Below are 20,519 nucleotides of genomic sequence, written 5' to 3' on the forward strand. Positions count from 1 at the left end.
GGGGGGGGGGGGGGGGTGTCGGTGGCACGGTGCCAGTCCCGGTTCGCCTGGCCTTCTCGTTCCTCTCTCCTCCTCCTCCTCCCCGCTCCCTCCAATGCTTTAAAGTCACATTTCCAGGCCAGACATAGAATTAATCTCTGGGCACTTCACATTGCTGGCAGCGCAAAGCAGGATGTGGGATCTTTTTTTCTCTCTCTCTGCGTCTTGGCTGACTTTTTTACCTCTCGAAGAATTTGGAAGGGCCGTGAGATTCCCCCCGCCCCCCCTCGCCTCGGTGCCGTGCAGTTTTTCAGCACGCTGATCACCCTGCTGTGGCTTCACCCTAATAGATTTCATATGCTGACACAGTTGACATCAGTACCAAACTATTTTACATGTGATCTGGTGTATTTCCTGAGGAAATCTGCAAGATATTTATTAAGAACTAATAAAATAAACCTCTCCATGAGCTTTTAGGTAGTTTTCAATTTTTCATGTCTCTCTCGTTTCCTCTTATCAATGAGTTTCTATTTTCTCCCTCCTCTCTGACCATTGCAAAAGGAAACAAAAATAAATGTTTTAAACCGTTCCTGAATGGACACTGGGAATATTTCTGTAGTGATGTATTAGCAAAGTCGTATTTTTAGTGCTGTATTGTCAAGACTAAAAATACCCCGCTGCAGTGCATCCTTTTTATAGGGCTTTGTGTGTGTGTGCATGCGTGTATGTGTGTGCGCCGAATGTTGTACAAGTTTGCACCAGTGTGTAAAGGTCTGTCTTTGTACTACTGCAGCGTTGCCTCCCCATCGCAGCTGGACTCCATTAGGCCCCGAAAATTAAAGTAATCCTGCTTAAGAAAGAAAAAAAAAAAAATATATTAATCAATCTCACAGAGCCGCGTTTCCCCAGCTGAGCCTGGATACCTGCGTGGCAGCCCCGCTTTGAAAGACTCCAGCAGCCCGGGCTTGCGTGGGCCGGCAGCGCGCCGTGGGCCGGTGGTTTCGCCGCTGCGTTCCTGCCACCGAGGGTGTTCCCTGCCGCCGAGCAGCGGCTCCCCTTCCCCTGCCGCCACGCAGGGCTGAGGGCGAGCTCGCTACCCGGGAGGGCCTGGGTGCAGGGTGCAGTCACCAGGCGGGTTCCTGCTCATTTTTCATGCTCAGGAAGCCCTTTGGGGCCGCGCTGTGCTGGCAGGCGGGAGCACGTGTGTAGCTGGGAGCAGGCTGGGTATTTCACCTTTTCAGAGAATTTTTCTATCTTTCTGCTATTTCTGTCTCTTTCAATTAACTTTGTAGTGGAAGGAGCCAAAGGTGGGAGCTGGGCTGAGAAGCCACCTCCCTTCCCTCCCCCGCAGCCCGCATGAGGGGACCCCAGCTCCGAGGGTCGGTCCCCTCAGCTGCAAGGGGAGGCAGCTCCATCTCTCTGCCGCGCGTGATTGATGCAGCCGTTTCCAAATATAATTTGCTCGCCGGTTCGCGGCCATCGCTCCCCGGCAGAGCACTGCGGCCGTCGCTCTGGTCCCCGGGAATAGCCTTGCGTCACAGGTAGCGGGTGCTGCGACTGACGGGGGACCTGACGGCCGGCCCCGGAGCACCGTGCGCACGACATGCAGCGTTTTATGAACTGATGTGTCTCACGCTCCAGCCAGGCGCTCGTTCCCCCTCTGCCCGCCCCTCCAGCGGCTTGTCTCCTCTGAGTCACTCGCCGCTTTACTCGCGGGTGCCTCGCTTTACTGTCTGCTGCCGTCTGGAGAGCCGCAGCCTTTCGGCTTCCTGTAGAGCTGTTCAGCGAAAGCAGTAATTAGGGCCCGTAAAAATTTATTTTATTAGCGAGAAGTGTTGGTGGGTAATTGGCCATAATTTGAACCCAGCCAGATTGGAGATTAATAAAAAAAAAAAAAAAAAAAAGTTTTTACCAGAAACACCAGGGCTGTTACTTGCAAACCCTTCCCGAGGCGGGTGGGACGGGATGGGATGGCAGCTGCTGCGGAGAGGGCGGCCGGCAGCGAGCGCCTGTGCTGTACCCGTCCTTGAGGGTGTTTGACACTGGCATGGGAAGAAAGGAAACCTTGTTTTCCAAGAACTCTGCTCTTTCTCAGCTTGATAAGCATTTAAAATAAAAGCTGCACAATTGGAATTGGCAGAGCATCCTCATTCTTTTGTCTGTCTGTTTATTTTTTTCCCCTCATCCCTCGACATGTGTGCTACAGCCCACGGTTACTACACCCCGCAGAACCACAGGCCTGGAGCTCTGCAGGCGTGCGCCGAGCTCTGCCCACCCCCAGCCTGGCTCTTTGAAGCCTGGCAGAGCAGCAGAGATCCGGCTCCGTCCCCACTCGTGCCCCGACCCTGGCAGCCTCCTGATGTCCAGGGCACTGAAGCATTTGACAAAATGTATGTTTTCAGCCCTTTTCGGTTCCCCCTTTGCTTGCTCTGCCTGGAGCTGGGACGGTGGTTTTGGACCTGGGTTGTGACTGCGCTATACGGACCCGATCGCTTTAGTATTTTTAGACTTCGTTAGAGTAGCTTGAATGTGGCCAACACGTCGGAGCGGGAGCGATCTGAGGCCGATGCCTGCATCCTGCACGCTCATCGCGACGGCTGGTGTCAGCGATTGGAGAATTAACTGCTCCACTCAGGGAGTAAGGAAGAGCCAAGCCCCTGCGCACATGTCACGCTCGGTTACTGCTGGTTGAATCAGACCAGGGAGTTACTTCAGGTTACTAGTCCTGGTTGTTGCTTTGGTGTAAGGGATGGGGGTGTTACTTCAGGTTAGTAGTGCTTGTTTTTTGCTTGGCAGCCGGGGCTGGAACCTAGTGTAACTGTTTCCCAAAGAATATTTTTGGTTTTAAAACTGAAGGTCAGCAGTTCGCAAGTGCTGCACTTGCAGCCAACTCTGTGGTTCTCCTTGTGCCACCGGGCCAGCAGCACTTGAAATCCTGATCAATTGATCTGCAACAATATGAAACCACGAAGGGTGACTGCCAGTTAAAACTCCCCGTCTCGCCCCGTTTTCTCCACCCAAAGTGTCTTTCTGCCCATATCCCCTTTCTTGCTGCCTGTCTCCCTCCCTCCCTTTCGGCTGTGTATTGGAGTTTTTGTCTATCTTTTTCCATCTCTCTGTCTCTTTTCATAACAGTTTTTAATAATGTTTTAGTTAGTTCCAGCCTTTTCCCTCAATGGATCCCATTGGAAAATGCATTTGAAAGGAAACAGTTATACACTTCCCTTCCTTTGAAACTCTGTTGGCACCTTTTCCAGTGCAGTAAACCATACAACATGGATTTTCAAAGTTTCCAAACACAGACATGCTGGCGTTAAATTTATGAAAAAATATTTTATTCGGCTGTATAGTAACTATGAGTCTCTGAGCTGCTGGTCACAGTGAAATCGAAGCTCACTTTGGAACTGCAACAGGTTTTCAAATCTCTGCAGGAAATGTAGCAGCGCTGGCTGTACGGGAGCCTGCAGCTCCCTCGTGCCCTCCTGGCAGGAGATGTAGCAGCAAATGAGAGGGGTGCTGGGGCACCCCAGGGCTGAGCCCACCCCCCCCTCCAGCGCAGCCTTTGCCTGCGGACGGCCCTGCTGGGAACGGTGCAGCAACGGTAGCTGCAGGGAACTTCACGGTCATGCCAATCTTATCTCAAATCACAGGGGAAAAGAGGAATTTGGCATAAAACCGTTATGTCTTATGCTTGTTAATGAATGTAGAAGGTTAGGGCTTTTTAGTTACTGAGTCCCGTGGCGGGGGGGCTCAATAGGCGGTGTGAGTGTGCGCTTGCTGCAGTCTGCGCAGGGGTTTGGGACCTGAGGCTCTGGCTACATGTAAGTTGTTGGAGCACTGAGATCATATTTTCTAATATGGGGGCTCGGATGTTAGACTTCCTGGAATGGTTTCTCTGCATGCTGTTGGTTTGCGCCTGCGGTCGCAGCCCTTCCCGTAGGGAGTTGCTCACTTGACACCTGAGAACCTCCCTTTGCAGGGCACTGCTTAGAGCAGATTTTTTTCTGAATTTCCACGGCCCCCATTCACCAGGAGAGGTTGGGTGGGTGAATCTGGCCATATCCTCGTGAGTACTGTTGCGAGGGATTGTTCCCAAGCAAAGCGAGCCTCGAAGCCTGTGCTCAACAGCACTTCCATGTGCTTGAGGTGTGGTGTGATGCAGATAAGACCTCCTGTGATTGACAAGATGATGACGTGGCAGAGATCCTGGCCTCAATTTTCCTGTTGTCCTTTACTTGTAAAATTCCTTTCCCTTCACATGGGAGTTTTCCAGAGAAGTCACTGATTAAGTGTTATCATCATGCTCGGTGCTGCATGGAGCATAGGAAGAGCTAGAAGGTTCGGGTTCCAATAATTGGATTGCGTAAACTCACTGGCTTCTGTCTTAAAGCATCTCGGGTTTGGATGTCTTTCTGCATGGTATCTCTGGTGTGTACAGATGAGGAACTGAGCTTAAGGAAAATAACAGGTTTTCTAGGTTTTTTGACTGTTCACCTTTAAATGCAGAGATGGAGTTCTAAAAACATAGTCCTTGAGGAACTGCCTTTGTTCCTATTCAAAGCAGAGCTGCCTGGCATCTGCAGATTTCATCCTCTCTGTGTCACCGTGACCAGCCAACAAGTGAGGGACACACAAATGCTGACCACATGTGTCGAAAGTGGTTAAGGTGACTTCTGGATCCTCCTGGAAGTTCATGACCAAGGCAAAAACAGAATCTAGTTCTCCAGCATAGCGCTGAACCATCTTAATGCCCAAAACATTACTGTGTCCTGCAGCCCTGAGCCTTACTGACTATGTGCATGTTTCAGCACACGAGCTCTGCAGGAGGGTCTCTACTGACTGTTAATTTTCTGTGTCAACTGAAAATGGTAACCCGAGAGGAGAAAAAGTGATATGTCATTAGGACTACCTTATAATGTGTAAGTGTGATGGAGTTAATTTGAAATTGCATGGACGGCTCTTAAGTCTGGGTGTTGTTGACCTTCGAGCGCTCAACTGTGTGGTCATGTAACGGTTTTTGTATGTGTAATTCCCATTGTTTTTAGAAAAGCGAGCCCCCCCGTGGAACAGGACTGACCTCATCTGGGATCCTCAGCTGGCGCGTAAATCTAGATTCACCACACAAGCCCCTGCCACGGCAGGAATGCTGGAAGCGGGGCTATTATCCTCCGCGTGCACCAGGCGCTGTGAGGGTGAACAGCCACTGGCGGTGCCAGCAAAGCAGCGTGGGGGCCTGGGGAACAGACCTCTATGCTATCACCTAGCTTGTGCTGCTTCAGCCTCCTTTTCCACTTCTCCACGGCCTCACCCAGCTTGGTTTCTTCTTCCCTCGCCTATCCAAGCAGATGAACTAGTGGCTGCTTTGGTTGGAGTGGCACGTGAGAGCTGTCTGATAAAAGCACCCGGATTTCCATAGGCCCCCGCCTTAGCGAAGCAGGGATGGATGGAGGGGGTAAAAGGCACACCCAGATCCTGTCGCCAGCCCCTGCCAGACTTCTGGTTCTTGCTCCAGAGTGTGAAGGTGCTAGGGATTTCGCTGAAACAGTCAAGGAATTTTTAACTTGAGAAGAACAATATATTTTCCCTAACCTCATTCTGGCAAATGGCTGAACCTTTGTAGGTGAAATTTTCCCAATAAATTTAGCTCAAAGAAAGCTTTTGGCATGAAAGATTGCAACCTAAATGGTTAAAATTTGGCAAAGTTGTCAGGAACTAAAATCAGGGTCTCATAACGGAAAGTGTTAGGTAAGCTGCTGTGTAGGCACAGCGGCTGGGCCATGGGATGTCCTGGTGCTGGGGGTGCCACTGGCATCAGCTGGGGAGGTGGCCAGGGGCTGGAGCAGGAGGTGAGGAGGTTCAGGCCTGCAGACATCTGATGAGGACCCCAGGGATTTACTGTCTCCCTGGAGTTGGGGGGTTGGGGGCATGGGTTTTGCTTTAGTTTTGGCATTTGCTTTGCAGACTGACACACTGGCGCTCTGGTCCCTCAGGAAGCTGTAAAAAGAAGAGCAGCAAATGAGAGAATGTGTTGAAACGGAAGCTCCGCACTTTGCTGTTCCTGCCCCATCAAAGGCTGCTTTCTCCAAATGTGCCTGTCTGCAGGCGCTTTCTCTCATTAACTTTTACTCCAGGCTTGAAGCGCTCACCAAGGTTCACACCAGAGGAGGCATGTTCCAGGCTGTCTGTTTGCATTTGCTGCCAAAGACATGCCCACCTCCAGCATGGCGGGGGGTGGATGGAAAAGGCTGCCTTTTATTTGCTGCAATTGTCCTGGTAAAACTTCACTCAGGGCTGGAGTAAATCTCTTGGGAAGCCCTGTTCACACCTCCTCCCCCGTTGTAAATAACATCTGACACAATTATGGTTGGGCGCACGCAGCTCCTGGGTGGGATGCTAGTAGCAGCTTGCCATGCCTGCTGCGGAGCACCGAGCCAGGCTCCCATGGCAGCGTGTTCCCCCAAGCACACGTGCTGAGGAGCCCGCTTTCCTCGCCGGCCCTTCCAGGGTGAGGTTCAGGGCTCTGGCTCTGCAGCTGGCTCATTCAAGGAGGGATGAAAGATCTGTGCAGACAGAGGGTACGCTGCCAGGGATTTCCTTGTATTGGGCTGCATCGTCCTGCCTTACTGCAATGCCCCTAATGTCTTTTTACATTTTCATCACCCATGATTTTTCTTCTTTCAGTGCAGCGTTCCCTGTTTTGTCCAGATTCCCTCTACGCATACTGAGCCCTGCTTGCCCTTGGAGCCGTTCACCCTTGCAGCCGCCTCAGTCCTGTCCAGCTCATGCATCCTATAGCAATATTCCCTCCGCAGCGAGAGACAGCTGGTGCCAGGCTGGTCTGGAGCTATATACATGCTGATGAGGTGGCTTGCCAGCTTGGAGGGACATACTTTCTTAGGAGCTAGCCAGGAGTTATGTACATTTGGGTTTGCCAGCCTTTTAGCTGCCAGACAGGTCAAATTTGTGTAGCTGTCAGTTTTTGGCAGCAGAACCAGTGACTCCGGGGATCACGCAGAGCCTTGAGGCTAGTGAAGATTTTACTGTGCCTATGTTGTAAGTCCTAGCGTCAGCTCACCCGCTTGGAGCAGCTCTGGTGAAGGCAGTGCTAAGGATCTGTTGCACTTCTCCAGGCTTTGCCAGTGTGGGTGATGCTTTAAGGGTGTCTGTGCTGTGGGTGCCTTTGTCCCAGCTGTGACCATCTGGGACTGGTGTGTTTTGATGCAAATGTGGCTCGTGAGAACTGGGATGTATGTGTCTTCCTGGGCAGGAGGAGCATTTCTGACACTGCGTGGGGCGTTGCACATCCAAAACTGACTCCTGCAGCCTCGTTGGGGCCAGGGGTGCAGAGGAGGATCCCAGCCCTGCCAGCTGGGTCAGGCACCCCAAGCACAGAGGGAGAGCTCCGAAGTGCTGCTTAGTGCAAGTGGAAATGGCTTCAATCTGTGTTTTGACTGATGGGTCTTTTCAGGAAATTTCTGAGAATAACATTTCTAAAAATGGCTGCTTCTTTCCACTGATATTTCCTGGAAAAGGCTGCAGTTAATTTTAAACCACTATCCTTTTCCCTTTTCAAGTGGAAATGGCTCTGTGCTTGTCCTCAGGGCTAATGTCATTCTTTCTGTCCTAGCCCCAGGTTGCGTCATGGGGAGGGACAGTATACCAGTGCCCTGGCCTCTTGCAGGACCTGTTGGTCTTCCAGAGCTGCAGAAATTGGGGTGTTGGGGGCACTCTGTGCACGTGTCTGCGTTCCCCATGGAAATTAATAACCGACTGTCCAGGACTCACCTCACAGTGTTCTTTGTCGGTGATTCCTTGGTCAGTCCCAAGTACACAGGAAAACCATCTCTAAAGTCATTCCCTTGCTCAGCCTAAAGCTCTGTTTGTCGGGGTCAGGAAGGATATACTGAGCTGGTTATCGCACCCCAGGTGCAAGGATCCAGCCCTGTGTGTGGATCCTGGGATTGGGGCTGGTCAGAGCCCGAGGTGAGCTCCTGACTCAGCTGGAGGGAGCTGGCAGCACAGAGCTGTCCTGGGCAGGCAGCCCCTTTGTGTCGGGCAGAGCATGGCTTCCCCTGAGGCTCTCAGGCAGGCTTGCTGCTTCGGGTGGGAATATGTCATTAATTTTTATACCTTCCCCTGTAAACCATCGACCCTTTTTATGATGTCATGAGGGATTCCTTAATTTTGCAGCTGCTTCCTGGTTACGTCAGAGAAGAGCCTCCCGTCCTAGAGCCCAGCGCTGCAGTCCAGAACGGCTGGAAACAAATGAAGTGTTGAATATCTAATGGCTTCCACAGGGAGAGCTGCTCCATCCTCCCCAGGCCCCCAGCATTCCTCACCTCCTAGGCCTCCCTCCTTCCCTCCCTCGGACAAGACGGGGTTTCAGCATGGAGCAGAGGGAGCTGTGGGGTCCTGGGTGGCCCCAGCTGCTTTGGGAACACGTGCAGTGAGTTCCCCAGTGCTGCTGCCTGTCTGGGTGCTGTGGCAGAGACCCCCCCCTTCTCCGGGGCCTTCCTGCCTCTCTGCGGGATGGGGAGGTGGATTGGGGGCATCCAGGTTATTACTGCAATCCCAAGGTTGCTTTGGGAGGATTCAGCCCTGTGTGCTGCAGGTGGTGGTTGTGCACTGTGCCGGGAGGGCCGGAGCTGCCCTCCTGTCTGTTGCCTGCAAACTCAGAGTCGAGGAGCATCTTTCCAGGAAAGCTGCCCATCATTCCCAGGCTCTTTGCAGGGAATCAGCCAGGACTGAGCAAGTGCCTCCAGGTTCCCAGGCTCTTTCGGGAGCAGATGAGTGTGTGTGTGACTCGGCGGTTCCCAGCGGAGAGCTGGGAGTGCCCGTGACTCACAGGTCCTCTGCGAGGGGGTGTCAGGGAAATGCCCGGCAGCTGTGAGCATCCCCCTCGCTTTGCTGTTTTATATTCCTGCCGGTTGCGTGCGGTCTCCAGCATGGGCAAGTGATGCTGGGACCAGCTGCCTGGGCCGGCAGCGTGGCTCTCCTTACCCGCTTCCTGCAGACAGCCCCATCCCGGTGGGCTGCCCCGCCGCCCTGCCAACGCTGCGTCTGGCAGAGGGTGACTCACGGGGAAAAACGCTCTTGGGTCCGCGCGGTAAGAGAGCAAACGAATTGTCTTCAGGTGGTGTCAGCTTGGAGGTGACCAGCCTCTGTCTTCTTCCCCGCAGGGCAGCAGCCGGCTGGTGAATCAGTTGTCTGTGCCGCCGAGCTGCTGACACATCAGCTGGGTGCCTTGCACCCGCAGCCCCGCGCTCGCCGGGCTCCTCCACCTCCTGCCTCCCCTGGCCAGGCCATTATGTCATCCTCAGGGTTGTGTCCGGAGACTCGTTCGTTCCTTTGATTGCCTTCACATGTGGTCCTTAACAGTGTCACTGGGGAAGGTGGGTTCAGCTCTGGCTCCCCGGGAGCAAAGCACATCCCTGCTGCTCTCTCTGCCTGCGCTGGGGCTGCCTGCTGCCGGCACTGCTCCAGGCTCCCCAGCCCGCAGCTCAGGTTAGGACAGGGAGGCCGGCATGGAAACTGGCTCGCTGGAGTCCTCCTGACCCTTGGCTAGAGCAGTCCGCTTGCCTGAATCAAAGGAATCTGGTCTCCTTCGAGACTCTAACGCTTGCTGGCTGATGTTGTTTTAACTGCGAAAGATCCAGCGCTCCCTGTGTTGTGTTAGCTGGGATGGATGGAGGAGCATGCCTGCTGCTTGCTTCTGAGCTCGGGGTTGCTGTAGCTCGCTTCCACCGCTGCCTAGAGCGTGCTTGGAGCGGAGCAGCTGGGAGCCCTCACTCGCAGCCCTGCTGCCCCATCCCCGCAAGCATCCCCCTGGCCGAGACCACGTGGCCAGCGCTCGCTCTGCCCTGATTGTCCCTCGCAGGATTTCCTTCGGCACATGGCACTCGAGCGGCCGCGAGAAGCTTCCTCCAGCAAATCCCTCTCCTCGGAGGCGGCTGTCCCTTGCATCGCCTGCTCTTTTCCCATTCCCATTTCCTGTGGCTGGTTGTGTTGCCCTAATAGAGGTTTGGCATTGCTGTTTTGCACACCCTAGTGGGAGAGGGGATGTGTTTATCACTTTTCCTGGAGATTATCTGTCTAAGCAGTCTCTGACAGTTACAATAACAAGGGCAGCGCGTTGTGTTTCCCAGCAAAAGGACACTCGCTGCTGAAAGATGTATAGCACTAATTAGAAATACATAACATCCGGCCACATGGCAGCCTTCTCCCGGCCGCTCCATTTCCTGAGCTCAGACGACTTTGACGACAGTTGGTTTATGTTTTCCATGAATATAATGTTCTCAGAGAAACACAAATTTCTCCCCGTTATAAAAGTCCCCTTTCTCTCCGTCTCTCTCCCCCCTCCCCATGCATGCTTTCCCCTGCAAAGCAGGTAGATTTATGACTGCAGAAAGCCCGGATCAGATCCTGCTGCCGGCTGGGTCGGAGCAAAGCTCACAGCCCCTGCGTGGAGGCAGCTGAGAGCCCAGGTAGATGCTTGCAGAGGGCGCAGCCGCAGCCGTGCTGGCCGACCCACCCCGCTCCCCAGGCTCTCTGCAAAGGAAACTGCCTCCTGGTAGAAAAACAGTGCTCTTCGTGTAGACCAGTACCCAGCTGGAGAAAAAAAAAAAAGGCTTTCATACATGCGAAGAAGCAGGAGGACTCTTCTGCAGCTCAGAGAGTTTTCGTGATCTTCAGAAAAAACACCCCTCCCTAGTTCCGTTGCTTTTTCTTTGCGCTCGCAGTCTGATGCTCAACAGCTCCCATTTTTTCCATCCCATCCCCTCTCCCTCCTCTCGCTCTTGGGCTCTGCTTCAGAGCAGATAGCCTGGGCGCCAGTTGGAGGAGTCTGGGTCCAATCTCCAGCTCGCAGCAAGTGACTAGTACAAGGACATGTTTTTGGAGGTCCCCACGTGCTGAATGGGAGCAGGGCAGTTTCTCGGCCGAGTGTAACACAGGTTAGGTGTAAGGGCGGTTAGATGTAAGGGCGGTAGGAAGATGGAGCATGCTCAGGGAGGTGAAATCTTAGAAGGTTTTAGCTGCTGAAATGAATTCCTATTGAATATGGAAAAACTGCTGTATTTCAGATGTTTATAGCTTGGCCAAGTGTGGACAGATTTCTAGTAGGACAGGAAAACTCTCTGTTAAAAAGGTTATTCTGCAGCAAAATCTCAGATCCCCTTTCCAGGATTTGCAGTTGCTAGATTAGCTCAAGGAAAAGGTTGTAAGTGTTTTTTCTAACAAGGGTAAGCCACTATCTTGTTTCCTAGCTTCATTCTCACAAGCAGCTGAACTGTTTTGGCTAAAGATTTCCGGAAGAAACCGGGCTGAGACAGGCACCCAGCATGGAAACTTCAGCTCCGATAGTTAAAGTCTGAGCCAACTGGAAAAGGGGTCTTATGAGTGGCTATTGTCAGGCAGGCTTAATAACACAGTGCTCAAATCCCTGCCTGCAAAAGAGACTGTCAGAGCTCATGTCCCACTGGCCAGTGGAGCATCTGGAGCCCTAACCTCTACGGAGGGTTTGCAGAGGGCTGCAGGGTTCTTATTTTTTGGGTGCAGAAAGACAGATCTTCGAGGTAAATTCAGCCTTTGAAGTGTGGGGTAATGCAAATTACCCGGGCTGTTGGTTCAGACTGCAAAGCATTTGATGACATTCCTGCTTTAAAATACTCTGCCTGCTCCTTTCTAGCCCTGTGCAGCATTGCACGTACCTCAGAGTTTTGCTGGCATAGCTGATGTGGGGCTACAAGTGACCGAGAAACAGATCCAGTTTGAGAGAGCTCCCAGAGGGTGGGTTTTTTGGCCCGCTCAGCTCCCTGCCATGACTGCAGCATGGCTCTGTGGGCCGCATGTCGGTACGGTGGATGGTGGTGCAGCATGAGGCGAGGGTACAGTATTATCCTGAGTCAGTCTTGGCTGCAAATGCTGCGAGTCCTCAAGCCCTGACCTTAGGCTGTGGTTTAACAAGCAGTTATTGAGGTAGCGGTGCCAGCTTTACCCACCCTCTGCTCCCCCCACGCAGCACCTTTGATGGCAATTGCACAGCTGAAAGGTGACATTTCTAACCCCGATGAGCCGCACGATCTGGTTCACAGGGTGGCTGCGCAGGCGAGAGCTGAGAGGTGACGTGGTGACAGGAGCTGTTTAACTGATGCTGGCATTAACAGGGATGTTTGCTGGTTGCAAGGGCAGAAGGTGGAGGGAGAATGTGTGTGGTTGTTGGTACACAACCTGGCCTCGTGCTGGATGTCTTTCTGCAGAGCATCATTGCTGAGGCTACTGGTGGCACAGAGGAGCCACATCTCTGACCATCTTGGGACCCCTGACCTCGTGGCAGCTTTTTTAGCGTGTGATTTCTGTTTGTAGTCTGCCTGACCACCTCCTCACCATTGCCCGGCTGCGTGGTGTGGCTGGGTGTGAGTACAGGAGGGTTGTCTGATCAAAGCCGGACTTGGGGTTTCAGGGGAGGAAGTGGAGTGCAGGTTTGGGGCAGCTTTAGCTGATGAGATGCCATCGATACCATCTGAAAATGTCTCTGGCACCAAGCTTTAGGTGATTGCCTGTGGGGATAGGATGCAGGATTGCCTGTGGACCTGTGGCTTCTCCTGGACCCACTGTGGATCCTTAGAAACAGATCTGGGAATTACAGCGTTTACCCTGACCTGGGCAGTCAGGTTCTCTCTGCCTGCTCTCGTTGGTCTGTGGCAGCGGGTGTCCCCAGGTTGTACTAGTGCTGTTCAGCTCTAGGGACAGGAATCACCTAAGTGTCACTCCAGCCTCCAAGAACATCTCTTTCCATGAAGTTTGTGTCTTAGTGCATCATGCATTACTAGCAGCACAGACCATTGCTCATCCCAGAGGTAATGATGCCCTCTGGGCTCCAGAGCAGATGTTTTCAGTGTATCTTCTACATAGTATTTTTCTTTTAGTGCCAGGGTAGGCTCAGACACTTCATGCTGTGGGTGTGGAGAGCGAGTTTCCTTACTGCCTATCACTCAAAACACCACAAGTTTCTGTCTAAACATCCCCATTCCGTGAGCACTCTGCCCTTTAACTGTACCCTCACCTTGACTGACTTCTGGGGCATGGACAGCCAGGGGTAGCCTGGGGTCTGTCACCCCACTGCCTCTGCATCACGCAGTTGTGACCGCTGGCTCCAAACTCCCAGCTCAGTGAAAGCTCCCAGCCTCCTGAGGAAAGTGGTGAAAAGGCACAAAGAGAAAGTTTCTCCTGATTTATGGTGCTTTCCACTTTTGTCTTACAATTAAGCTCTTAAGAGGCTTTGCTGGCAGGGCTGGGAGCTGGAATGCTGGTGTATGTTCAGGGGTCTTGAATAAGCGCCCACCTGGATATTTGTCCTTCCCTGCAAGGTTTTTGGGCTGGGGGAGCCTCCCTGAAATGGGGCTGAGAAGCTTGGCCGGGGAATGAACTTTCAGGAGCGGGGGAGTTTTGTGCAATTTAATGATGAGATGACAACGCCCACAGTAGCTGAGCTGGAACCGTGGGGAAACGACCCTTAAATTTGGGTGACTTGTTCCTCTTACCTGTATGGTGGCAGCTTTGCAGGCTGTACTGGGGCTGAGCATCGTTACGGTACATCGAAGCCCCATGGCTTTATGTAAATTGGGTGTGAACCAGTGCACACATTGTTCATGTCTGTAGCAATACAAAATGTTTGATGGAGCTTTGGCTGTAGTACTCAGCTTGAGTGAGTGGGTCACAGACGGCTGTACCTGTGACGGCTCAAGCACAAGAAACATTTTTACTCTCTTTTGATTGTTCAGTGTTGTATGGGGAACTTCTAGCCTGCAAGAAGAGCTGCTGGTGGCAGTGGGAAGGGCTGAGGCCCTGGTACCAAGCCTGGCCATGGCCCCCGCAGAGATTGCTCGAGCACTTGGAGCCAGTCTCTAAAATACATCGGGGCTGTGCAGTGCTTGTGACCCTCAGCATCACAAAAGCCTATAAGCTGTGCCTTTTTCGGATAGGGAGGACTTAGCTTTTGTACCAGCCCAGTTTGGGGGTCACTGTGAGTCTAAGCTTGAGCACAGTGCCCAGAGTCCCAGGGATGCTGCCTCCTCAAAGTGCAGGGGTGCTTGCTGGAATGCCTAGAGCTTTTTACCTGTCCCAGGGACTCACTAGACTCAGGTAGGGCAGCACAACAGCCATGGTCTCACCATGTGCCCGTTTAAGACAAGAAGTGAAGAGAGTCCAGCATCTCGCCCGAGCGCGGGAGGAGGGAGCGCAGGGAAGATGACTGTAACTTCTTGAACTGGACTGTGGCCAGAGCGCTGGGACTAACACTCTTAATTGTGGGAAAGGCTTCATGAAAGAGATTTACTGTCCCAGAGTGGTCACATCTTTAGTTTTATGTTTCCTCCAAAAGTTGACAGCCCCTGCAGTACGGCACTTCCTACCATTGCTCTGCAGCACCGGCTCAGCCCTGGCTCCAGGAGCAGAGCACCCTCGTTGGGCTCCGAGGCACCTCTGGTGCCACCCTGGTCTCCCCACTGGGTGCTGAACATTGGCAGCTGTAAGAGCTGGCCAAATCAAGCCTGCAGATCTTCCTCCCATTTTTTCCTCTATTTTCTAGATGTGTTTTAGTCTTTTTCTGGTTGTTTTTAACCTCCCACCCCATCACTCTGAAATAATTTGCACTTAAATCCCAATGTTTGTTCTCTACACCTCAGGCATTTTGCTAGCCCCAGCTGAAACAGGGTCTCAATGTCTTGTTTTAATCCTCTTGCCCTTTGCTCAAAATCCCTGATCTGCCACATTAGGGCAGTTCAACTTCCAACACCTTCTCCTTGCCCGCACACAGGTGATGCTAACATCTGTGGCGGAGGTGCCTGGGAGCCGGGGCTCTGCGGGGACTTTCCCAACCCATCCCAGCGCTGGGGCTGTGCTCGCATGAGCACCCGGTTGGAGTCGGTACCTACGTGTTTGCTTTTCTCGCAGTGGCAGCCTGTCTGCAGGGTGAGGCCTGGTCCTGCAGCAGGGGATGTGCAAGCCGGTGAGGTGCTGAGGCAGAGCAGCCTGCACAAAGCAAATGGCATGGGCTGGTAGGAGACCCCCAGGCAGTGTGGGTGCATCCCATCCCGCTGGGCAGCGGCTCCATTCCCCACCGCAGCGCTTCCCTGCCTCCCTCCGGGCAAGCCCCCAGCCACCCGCCCTCCACACATCTCAAGAGAGGGTATGAATTGGAGGCAGAGGGGATTCAGGGGGCAGAGGGGATTCGGAGGGCAGAGGCTGCCCGTAAGGCTTAAAAATCTGCGAGCAGGCAGCACGGTGCCTGAGCGAGCACGGGCAGCCTGGTGTGCCCCACGGTGCTCTCGGCCTCACTAAATGTAACCCACGCCCAGCTCCAGGCAGTTCCCTCGAGCCAGCTCCTCACTGCTCTCAGCAGCCTCAGAAGTGGTTTCTGGCTGGGTGTAGATGTGCCGGGGGGGGATTTGCTCTCGCTCTGAGCCGGCTCTGTTTGGAGGAGCTGTGGTCGTGTGGCATCTACTTGAGTAACAGCTTCAATTAAGCTCTCTTGACAAGCTGTTGTATGACTAGTGAACTAATGGGAGGAGCCCCCTCCTCAGCTGCTGAGGTTAAAACTCCAGCAGGGACAGAGATCAAATATGCAGCTAATTACCCTTTTAACACTTAAACATACCCCCCTCCTTCAGGGGAAGGCATCAGCTCCAAGCAGCAGCTTCTGTGCTGGGAGCCCTGAGTGCTGGCTCAGGCTGGGTTGGCTCAGCACATGAGTTGGGGTTGGGCACGTTGTGGGCAGTGTGACTGCAGCCTCTTCCCCTCCAGAGCAGCTTCTCACCACTTTTTTTTTCCCCCCTTACATGGAGCAATTGGGTCCAGCACAGGTGTGAGCTGGGGAATCGTCCACCCCTGCAGAGATCCCTGTCCTGTGTGGGATGCAGAAAGGGAGGCTGTGAAGGCAAAGAGGGAGCATTTGACCTGCTCCCTGCTGAACCTTCTCTCTGTTTTCTAGAGTGCATCTCTGAAGACTGCCGCTCTGTCATCCAGGAACAGGCCACAGCCCTGGGGCTCTCCATGTTTGCACTCCTGGTGAGGAGGTGCACCAGCCTGCTGAGGGAATGCGTGCAAGGTAAGGGTTTACTGTCAGGATCCATGCAGCTGCCCATGAGGCAGCCTGGTGGGGTTCAGGCCCTCATTCCCTGTGATTTTGTACACCCCTTCCCCTCTGTTGGGGCCTATGGATTCTCCCCCAGCATCCCAAGCTCTGCCCAGGTTTTGGCTGGATCACCTGGAAAGCCCCCGAGGTGTGCAGACAGAAACATCTGGAAGAAAGGGATGGACGCAGGGCATGCTTTCTGACAGCTATTGGGAAAATTCCCAAAACTGGGACCTCGGAATCCTATCTCTGGTGCAGTGGCACCCCACTGCCCTCAATAAAAGGAATCACATACATCCTGGCTTGACCCTCAGGCCAGTCCGTTTAGGGAGAACACATCTGTCTTTTCACTTGCTGTGGGTTTTGGCTGTTCCCTTGCATGTCCAAGACTGGGATGTTGGGGTCTGTCGTACATCCCCAGTCCCTGCCTGGGCCTGGCTCCTGGCTGCAGTGAGCTGCCTCAGCTCTCACATCTTGTATTTGCAGTTCAGCCACAAGAGGTGGATCCAGAGGATGAGGAGGATGACATCAAGGTATCTGCCTTGCCCCAGGACCTGAAAGAGCTGCTCCCCAGTGTGAAGGTCTGGTCGGACTGGATGCTTGGCCACCCGGACACCTGGAATCCTCCTCCGACCTCTCTCGAGCTCCCCAAACAGTACGTGCATCCTCTGGTCTGTCTTCTGGTGTCTGCTCCCTCACTGGGCTCGCTGTGCCACCTTTCCCCCTCGCTCATGCTTACTCCTGGCTGTGGCACTCTGATCTGAGCACCCAGGAGAGAATCACTGCGCAGGGGTTGTTTGGGGGGACATACCACCCTTGGTGACACAGTGACTTCTTCAATGATGCTTGAGTGGGACTGAAGTGTCTCTGAGGGGGCCTGGTGGGTGCCCGTTGCTTCTGTGTGTTAGAAGATGGCCCATAAGATGGATTTTTACTTTCTGCTTAGGATGTGCATCTGCTTTGTTGGGATACGTCTCCTTTACATGCTCTGCTGGCCCAGCCAGCTGAACAGGCAGGGCCTTCCTCTCTGCAAGAGGAAAGTCCATTTCCAGCACAAGCATTTTGTTGCCTTTTGTTGACTGAATCAGGCCAACCTTGGTTGGGCTGGGCTGGCCTGGAGCAGCCTGTCTGTTCTTGGAGCTCCGAAAGTCACCTCCCTTCTGCTTCAGAAACAGCTTGTTTCTACCCCTGCAACGCACAGAAGGGTTAATTTTCTAAACTGCCTGATTCCAGCCCATTAGTCCATAATGCGGACTAGGCAATTTGCATATTTTTGGACAGAAAATCGAGTGAAGGGGCCAAGTATGGAGTATGCGAAACAGTGTCTGAGCATGCTCTGTAGCTGCTTTCCCGCAGGATTTTCCATCTGCCTCCGGTACTCCGGATCCAGAGCCTGAAATCACGTCTTATTGTTAATCCAAAGGAGCCAGAACCCAGGGTGATGGGAAGGCGCATTAAGTGTAATCCAGCAAAGTGGCTTAACCATTAATGGGTCCCCGCTCCGTGCGTCAGGTCCAGTCCTGCTCTCCTAGTTTATTGCCTCTTACTCCAGTTCTTTTTCATTTGGCTGAGGAAATGGAAATCTCACACAGGAAGTTCTGGGCCTCATTTTGTGGAGATGGAGTCTGTTTTCTGTTTGTCGGCTGCTCGGTGTGGGACCGCTGCCTGCTCATGTGAACTGCTGCCCATCTTTGGGCAGGAACTCAAACTGGGATCTGTCACGTGAGCCCACATGCACCAATCCCCCCTTCCCCTCGCGCTGCCTGCGCAGGGAGCCGCTGAGCCCTTGGCGACGGGCAGCCTCGAGATGGAATTTCTGATTGGGTTCACGCAGCCAGCGCTCGGCGCCTTCCCCGGGATGAGCTGCCTCCCCCTCCTGCGGGGCGCGGGGCTGTGTCCCCCCTGGGCTGTCGGAGCAGGTGCCGGCTCCCGCTTGTCCGTCAAGGCGGGAGAAGGTAACGGTGGCAGCCCACCCTGTGGCATGATGGCGTGGGGCTCTTTGGGGAGCAGTGGGTATGGGTTGAGGGGCTCCTCTCCGCAAGGTCCTGGTCTGCTCAGTTGAGGAATGAAGGTCTTCATCTTGTAGCAGAGGCCCAACTGCTTCCCCACCTTGCTCTCTCCACGGAGGGTGGCTGAGCAGCCCCTCTTGTCCCACCCATGCCCTTCTTCTGGGATGTGGGCATCCCTCCTTCTGTTGGCTCCCAGCTTCTCCACCCTGGTGCTCTTTGGCTCACCAGGAGCCTCTGTTTTATCCACGGTGAGGAGACAAGTTGCTGTTTCAGCCCAGACCTCTTGTGTTGACCCAGCATTGCTGGGTGTTGGGGCTCCAGGACTCTGGGACAGCAGCAGCTGAGCTTCCCTGGAGATGGGGGTAGTGATGAGTAGCAGGGAACCAGCTCCGCTCTTGGACACAACCTGGGACTTGCAACGTTTTCCCTAGAGGTGGGAAAGGAAAAAGGAAGCACTGGATTACTGTTTCAGCTCTCTATTGACACAAGCCTGCTGTCTGGCCTGGGGCTGTTCAATAACCAGGTAGAGTCACCCAGCACGAGGGTTTACATGGGAGGAGCTTCAAAGAAGTTTAGAAGTAAAACGTGGGTCAGAGCAGCAGGCGTGTTGGAGTAAGCCAAGGTTTATGGGCAGGGTGAGCTCAAGAGCAGGGGGAACGTGTGAGGAGCAAGTGCAGATGCCAAGTTGCAGAACTGATTAAGGGACCTGTGCCGTTTCATGCGTGTTCTGTGCCTCATAGCGGTGGGATGTGCCATGAGGTCCCCACCAGTGCCAGTGAAGAAACTGGTTGGACATGCTGAGACCACCTCCCAGCGCGCTGCAGGCGTGGCTTTCATTGCCCCTTGTGATGGTGTGGGCACAGAAAAGGAACGATAAAAAAGCCCTAAAGCACAGAAGCATCCTGCAAGGATGCCCTGAATATGCTAAACCTTCTGGAAAAAACAGGCCCTGTACCCACCTGGCAGCCCACTAGGAGCAAAGGCCTGGCCCAGAGCTTGCATCAAAGTGCAGCTTGTCTGGGGCCAGTGCTGCTGCCAGAATGACGGCCTGGGCTCGGGGCCAGTGGGGCAGCTTGTCAAGACTCTGCCAGAGCCCAGGGCCTGGGCTGAACATCCCAAGGCCTCTGCTTGCGCTGCGTTCGCCATGTTCACGATCGCTCGTTCTTAGTGAGGGAGAGAGCTGGGGGACTTTGAGAACGTCTAAACTCAGCCCAGCTGTGGCAGTTGGTTTATTGCTTTCAGCTGGTACTTGAACCCGGGTCCTGGTCTTGGAGTCTTTCCCAGGTTTAATCCCCGGAGCTTTCTCTGCAGCTGTATGACACTGCGCTGACCCCGAATGAGGATAGGAAAATAGAAACGGTGCCAAGCCAGAGTCTCTTTTTCATTTGGAGTCTGGCTGTCTGCCCATGACCAGGGTTACATAATGGGAAACATAGCTGGGGCTCTGGAGAGCCCGCGTTTCACCACGCTGCCCAGACCTTCGCGTTCTGATGCTATATATCTTCCTAATTGTAGCTCGGATGCATTTATCACACTGCTGGATTTGAGTCCTTACAATAAAAAAAAAAACAAAAAAAAAACCCATACCAAATTCCTTAGCTTGCTGCTTTCCCCCTTGGACAGAGGCGGAGGGAAAGGTGTGAGGGGTGAGCGCTGCTGAAACCCGGCGTGCGGCTGCGAGCCACGCAGGAGTAAGCTCTGCAGAGTGGGATGGGAGGCTTGGGAGGCTGCATCTTTGGGGTCCTGTTCTTGGTAGGGGCTTGGAAATGGACCCTGGCTCCTGGCAGCCATTCTCTCCCTAGCTGGGGGGTTCAGCAGTCCCAAATTCAACCTGAATGAGAAGCTAAACCTTTCCCCAGAACCACCCTCCTTGGTCTAGCGCGCTCACCCAGCTCTTAGCCACGTCTGCGTGGTCACCATGGCTCCGGCGGTGCGCTGGGACGTGTTTTCCAGGCCAGAAGGCCACAGAGAGGTGACAGATGGCCTAGATCCCTCCCTTGGGGCTGCTCTGCATATTTGAGAGGTGGAAGGTGTCCTTCCCCTGTGCCTATTTGGACAAGGGGCTCAGCAAGCTTTCTGTGGCAATTTTCTCAGGTGTTTCCACAACAGGAACTAAGCCTGACCGTGGACATCTCTGCTTCAGAGCAGCGGTGTCCTGTGGCTTGGAGATTGTGTGTCTGGACCAGATGTTCCCAGGTCTTCTAGCGGCAAGCAACAGTCACTTCTGTATCTTAAAATTAATTTATATCTGCATGTTTCATGGCAAATATTGCGTCGAAGTCTAAGCATTTAAAGCAGTTGCACTGCCATGCAACTGGGTTGGAGAAGCATCTTTCGGACCAGACATTCCCAGAAATAGTTTGCAGAGATTAGGGTGTAAAAGGAGGGAGACCTGGGGT

At 53.5% G+C, this 20,519-nt stretch overlaps 1 protein-coding gene across 1 annotated transcript in view; it reads left to right on the plus strand.

Annotated features, from left to right (window-relative positions):
* Positions 1-20,519, plus strand: part of SMG6 (SMG6, nonsense mediated mRNA decay factor) — a 112,813-nt gene that overhangs the window by 38,324 nt on the left and 53,970 nt on the right. The window contains exons 10-11 of the mRNA XM_026861623.1: positions 15,968-16,084; positions 16,598-16,766. Of these exons, the coding sequence (XP_026717424.1) occupies positions 15,968-16,084; positions 16,598-16,766 (286 nt within the window). The remainder of the gene's footprint in view (positions 1-15,967; positions 16,085-16,597; positions 16,767-20,519) is intronic.

This window comes from Athene cunicularia (genome assembly GCF_003259725.1).
Source record: "Athene cunicularia isolate RWA chromosome 19 unlocalized genomic scaffold, athCun1 chr19_part1, whole genome shotgun sequence".
NCBI lineage: Eukaryota > Metazoa > Chordata > Aves > Strigiformes > Strigidae > Athene > Athene cunicularia.